Below are 6,353 nucleotides of genomic sequence, written 5' to 3' on the forward strand. Positions count from 1 at the left end.
AGAATGCCGTGGAGAAGGGCATGGCAACCCACTCCAGTATTCTTACCTGTGAAATCCCATGGACAGAGGAGTCTGATGGGATACAGTCCATGGGGTCACAAAGAGTCAGACACGACTGAAGTAACTGCACATATGTATGCACATCTGATCTAACAATCCCACTCTTGGACATATATCCAGATAAAACTATAATTCAAAAAGATACATGCACCCCATGTTCATAGTCAAATAGTCAAGACATGGAAGAGACTTAAATGTCCATCGACAGAAGAATGGATAAAGATGTGGTATGCACGTGTATATACTACATATGGAATACCACTCAGCCATCAAAAGAATGAAATAATGCATTTTCAGCAACATGGGTGGACCTAGAAATTATACTATATGAAGTAAATCAATCAGATAAAGACAAATACCATGTGAGGTCACTTATATGTGGAATCTTTAAAAATGATACACATGAACTTATTTACAAAACAGAAATATACCCACAAACATAGAAAACAAATTTATGGTTACCAAAGGGGGAAGACGGTGGGGTAAATTAGGAGTCTGGGATTAGCACATATAAACTACTATATGTAGATTATAAAGCCCTACTGTATAGGGAAAGTGCAAGTGTTAGTCATGCAGTTGTGTCTGATTCTTTGTGACCCCAAGGACTGTAGCCCACCAGGCTCCTCTCCATGGAATTCTCCAGGCAAGAATACTGGAGTAGATAGATATCCATTCCCTTTTCCAGGGAATCTTCCCAACTCAGGGATCGAAGCTGGGTCTTCTGCATTGCAGGCAGATTCTTGAGGAAACAATATTCAATATCTTAAAATAATCTATAATGAAAAAATATATGTATAACTGAATCACTTTGCTCTACCACAAAAACTGACACATTGTAAATCAGGTATATGTCAGCAAAATCAATTTTTTAAAAAAGTATTACGGTAACTGAAATACCATTCATCTATATGACACCTCAGCATTTACAACGCCTTTCCATATGGTCTGTTTCACTTTATGTTCACAACAACCCTGTGAGGCTTAGAAGGTGAGTTATGTTTTCCCTGTTTTAGAGATATGAAAATTGAGGCTCAGCAAGTTGAATGTCTGTGTAAAGTCATGCAGCTAACAAGTGATGGAGTCCAGTCCGTTGTCTCAAGTCTGCCTGGCTGTGTCTTTTCCATTGAGCAACCTTGAATCAAGTCAACCTTCTTGGTTCATTGGTTCCTCGGTGTCTACCCCATGTTGACCAGCCTTTCCCAAAGCCACTGAAACAGGCAAGAGAAAGCTCAGGATGATACATAACATTTTGTTAACTCTGAAGTACTGCAACATCTGACCCAAGTGATCCAGTGTCAAGGTTTGGAGAACAGCAGCCTTGGTTATTTCCTGGAGTGGGGAGACTGTGGGTGCCCAAACCATCATACTCCAGTGACCTGAGACTAGTAGATGGGTTTTCCCTTCCTTTTTTTTTTTTTTCCTCTTCCTTTCAGTTCTCACTGGATTTTTTTTCTTCCTTTGTCACAGGTGCTTTTGGACTTGACAGAAGTTATATGGGAAAATCCTTGAAAGGTATTGCCTGAATTTGCAGAAGAAATACATTTATCAGAATCACAATTTAAAATGTTTTTCAATCTCAGAGACAAAAATAATTTGTTAAACCAGAAAAATTGGCACTCCAGAGAAAAGGTAGCATTGTTACTGTGGTGCGTGCATGCGTGCTAAGTTGCTTCAGTCATGTCTGACCCTTTTGTGACCCCCATGGACGATAGCCTGCCAGGCTCCTCTGTCCATGATATTCTCCAGGCGAGAGCACTGGAGTGGGTTACCATTCCCTTCTCCAGGGGATCTTCCTGACCCAGGGATCGAACCTGTGTCTCTTATGTCTTCTGCATTAGCAGGTGGATTCTTTACCACTAGTCCCACCTGGGAAGGCAGTTAGTGTGGTAAATTACTCTAACAAACCCACAGCCAGGTTTGACTGCCAGCAAGAGTGTGAATGTAGGTGGATCCTGTTAGAGCAGAAGTTTTAGAGAACCAAGATCTTAGTTTGCTGGGAAAACACTCATAATTCCCCTCAAAGAAATATGGCTTATGGAGAGAGAGAAATACGAAGAAGGAAGAAGCAGGGAAAAGAGGAAGAGGTCAGCCTGGTTACATGTTCACTGAAGACAGCTTTTTGAGAAGAATTTGAATAATAACTTCATGTGCCCAGACCTGAGGTTTTATGAGGAAGCCTTACAGCGCAATTGCCTTCCTCACCATCAAAATAGAACCTCCTTGTGCTCCTGGAGCCAGCAACATGTGAGGTCTTGGTCAAAGCCTTTGAGGATCCAAAGACTATTAGTAAAATAGAGTGGAGTTAATTTTATTTGAGTGTGATAATAAAAGGGGCTTTCCTGGTGACTCAGCTGGTAAAGAATCCACCTGCAATGTGGGAGACCTGGGTTCGATCCTTGGGTTGGGAAGATCCCCTGGAGAAGGAAACGGTTACCCACTCCAGTATTCTGGCCTGGAGAATTCCATGGACTGTATAGTCCATGGGGTCGCAAAGAGTCAGAAAATGAAATCAAATCCATGATGTTTACACTGATCCTCACCTTAGAGAGGAGCCACAATTACTTTGTGGATGGGTAATTTTATAGCTGGTTTTCTCCGAAATAAGTGGAGAATGGATAGTATTCTGTCGTTAGAAATGATATAAAACTAGATGCAAAGAAAAAGAAGTAATCTGTTAATCGCCAAGAAAATAAATGTTGTTGCCTATGAAATAACATTTGCTTTTCACCCCTCTGTCTCTCTTCACAGACCTGGGGAAGCATTCTGAATATAATTCAAGTAACTGCTCCCTAAGCAGTTCTGAAAACCCATACGCCACTATTAAAGACCCACCTGTCCTTATTCCCAAACACTCAGAGTGTGGTTATGTGGAGATGAAGTCACCAGCGCGGAGAGATTCCCCATATGCAGAGATCAATAACTCAGCCTCTGCCAACAAGAATGTCTATGAAGTTGGTAAGTTTTCTTAACCAAAGAAAGAATCTAGTGAATGAGAATATTCTTTTGAAACAATTTTAAAGTCCTTGAGAATACAGTAGTTGCAGTTTATATACATTTTATGGTAAATAATGGTCTGTATTTTAAATTCAGCCTGTGTTTATGGTGACCATATTAGTTGGTGTCGAATGAACTTTGCAGGAAAAATACTATTTCGAAAAGTCAAAGTAGGTTTTTTCTTACCTCCCTGGTTATCCATCTTTTGTTTTGTAACCATAGTGAATATTCTAGCATGCATGTGGAACAGCACGTGTATCATATTAGCTAATATGTTGAGTTAGCCAAAACAAATGGTTCAAGTGGATTAAACAGATGGTTCCATTTCCTGGTTGCATCCATTATACCAATATAATGCTTTTAGCAGAATTTTAACATTTTACTTCTGTATTTGTCTAATAGATCAGTAATATTCCCAGCTGTGAATCTGATACAAATTAATAAGAATTCAATTAATGTTATTTTGATTGCCCCTTGCACATCCATTTGAGGAAGCTAAAACATACCAGAGCAATCCTGGATAGTAGAGCTTTACATTTTCATTTTTCTTTCTCCATATCTTTCCCAGTATTTATGATTTGAACCTTAAAAAATTCTCTATTCTAGTTGATCCTTGAACAACATGGGTTGGAACTGCATGAATCCACTTATACACGGATTTTTTTCACTAGTAAATGCTATACTTCTATGCACTCTTCTGTTGGTTCAATCCAAGGATGTGAGATGGTAAATAGTGGGGCCAATTTAAAGATTGACTATGGATTTTAAGTTGTGGTGGGTTGGGGTTATGTGTAGAGCAGCCCTAACCCTGAGTTGTTCAAGGGTCAACTGTACTTGTAAATGAAGTGACTTATTTAACTCTAGTCACCAGTCATTCATTTTATGCCATAGAAATGTCACAGAAAGATATGCGACTCTTTTTACAGTATTAAGACAGCTTTTTAAAATGGAAACCAGGATGAACTAAATTTATTTTTGGAAGTGAGCAGCAGTTCCCTTTTGAATTGTCCCCTAAGCCCACCACTGTGAGATGGGAACACAACTGAAAGCCTGAGTCCCGAATCCTAAAGCTGTGAATTTGTTACACGTTTCCATGAATCAAGTGATCGCCAAAGACCTTGTTGTTGTTACCTGTACAGGAAGGGGCTTGGACTAGATTATCCCCCAGGTTTTACAGTGATTCATGTCCAGGGTTTCTTTATATTCCCTTGATGTCTTCATCCCAACCACACAGTCACCCTTTGTTCTGAACATCGTTTGTGTCAGTGGGTTACCAACCACAGAGTAGTCACCTCTATGGAATTATACAAGGATTGTTTGTTTTTTTAAAATACTTTCTTATATTTTTATGAACGTTCCTCTGGCATGTTTGATACTTGCATGAAATGCCATATTGTATATTTTTAAATTTCCCATTGTTTATCAATTAATGTGTCCCTGGTTGTCACAGAACCTACAGTGAGTGTTGTCCAAGGAATATTCAACAATAATGGGCATCGCACCCAGGATCCATATGACCTCCCAAAGAACAGTCACATCCCTTGCCATTATGACCTGCTGCCAGTCCGAGACAGTTCATCTTCCCCCAAGCAAGAGGATGGTGGCAGCAGCAGCAGCAGCAGCAGTGAATGACACCAAAGACCACTGGGTAGCCACTGGACCCCTTTCCAGAACTGCAGTTCGGTTCTTCTCCATCCTCAAGTTTGCCACCCTATGTGAATGTTAATCTACTTCACAGGCAATTGTTGGAGATGAACCCAAAAGCTCAAAGCTGAGGCTAACTGACCATAGGTCCTTTTTATACAGGTGGCTCAGAAGGAGATATCAGTGTGATTTCCCATTTTTGTTAGTATTAGAACTGCACCCATGAAGCATGACTTATTGTAAAATCTTGGCTAAAAGCATGACCGTGCAGGACTCTTTCAGAGACACGGGTTGCAGTGGATGTTGGTATTGTTGCTTGAAAAATTAAAATTTAAATATTTTCTTTCTCATTTGCATCATAGAATTGTACCTAGGATTGTGCATTTTACCATGAAATTTACTTCATTAAAGTGTCACATGCTCAACACATAGAAGAAAAGGGCCATCTCATCGAGTCCTTATTGTTTAACGTTTTTCAGCGGGACACATTATTGTAAGAATAATAGGAACCCAGCAGGAAACATTCTGTCAAGTGACATTACTAGACAGACTCCACATAAACTCTAGAGGGGCAGAGCAAATTTACATATGAAAACTTTAGACTTTTTTGTAGGACGAGGACATGTACATTTAGAATTACTTTAGAAGTAATAGAATTACTGCAGCAATGAATACACAGATGTGCCAGACAGAGATGCTTCTCTGTTTCTTGGCCCATTTTAGATCCATGACGTTATTCTGATCACTGTCCCAATCATACACATTGACCACTTGAGATCCATAACATATCAGTAATTATTTCATACATATAGAAATGAAATAATTTTATTTTTGACAGATTGGATTGAATGAGTGTCTAATGATTGGAAAAGGTTGTAAATGTTAGGTGTAAGATGATGCTTAAGTTTTGTAAGCCATTAGTAATACATGCTGTAATATAGAATTAGCAGAAAGTTTTGATTAATTTTTCCCTAGAAGTGACCGAAATATTTTTGTGCATATTTGAGAAAAGGGCACTTTCCTTTGATTAATTGTTGATTTAGAGAAACTATGCTTAAGCTGGTCTTTTGCATTGCTAATATGACATGTACCCCATTTTTCATTAATTTGTATTTTCATTTTTAAGTTGTATATTCTATGTTTTGTAGTGTTTGGATTGTTAATGAAAAAAATATTATATGTTTATTGTTTCTTGTGTTATGGCCACTTTTCTTTTTGCTTCAGAAAAATGTATTGCTTTTGTTTCTTTTGGAGGGAAGAGAAGAAAATATATAAATCGAATCCATTAAAATGGGGCATTACTAAAATAGTATAGTAACAAGTAAATGATTTATAATGGTAATGGAGAAGCATTTAAATATTCCAAAATGGAGTTCCTCTTGATCTGTGGGTCCTGAGTTTTGGTTAAACCAAAGAGAAGAGGAAGGGGGAATCATTACAGACTGATCTTACTGAAGACCTTCATTAGGGTGATCATATAATCAATTATCCAAACTGGGACACTTTTGAAAGTAAATGAAGGCATTATGAATAATTATCCTACAGTGGGCTTAAATGTGCACTCTAACAGGCCAACCAGAAGAGATATTCACCTTGCGTATTCTTAATGTAGTTAACATTTTTCACTCCAAGGGAGTTACCTCAGGAGAATGCTG

General features: G+C 38.5%; 1 protein-coding gene across 1 annotated transcript in view; it reads left to right on the top strand.

Moving 5' to 3' along the window:
- The window catches only part of MEGF10 (multiple EGF like domains 10), a 185,636-nt gene extending 179,741 nt beyond the window's left edge, over positions 1 to 5,895 (top strand). The window contains exons 23-25 of the mRNA XM_040241755.1: positions 1,528 to 1,572; positions 2,809 to 3,015; positions 4,505 to 5,895. Of these exons, the coding sequence (XP_040097689.1) occupies positions 1,528 to 1,572; positions 2,809 to 3,015; positions 4,505 to 4,686 (434 nt within the window). The 3' untranslated portion in view covers positions 4,687 to 5,895. The remainder of the gene's footprint in view (positions 1 to 1,527; positions 1,573 to 2,808; positions 3,016 to 4,504) is intronic.
- The last annotated feature ends 458 nt before the right edge of the window (positions 5,896 to 6,353 follow it).

The sequence above is a fragment of the Oryx dammah genome, unplaced genomic scaffold (genome assembly GCF_014754425.2).
Source record: "Oryx dammah isolate SB20612 unplaced genomic scaffold, SCBI_Odam_1.1 HiC_scaffold_5, whole genome shotgun sequence".
Taxonomy (NCBI): Eukaryota; Metazoa; Chordata; class Mammalia; order Artiodactyla; family Bovidae; genus Oryx; species Oryx dammah.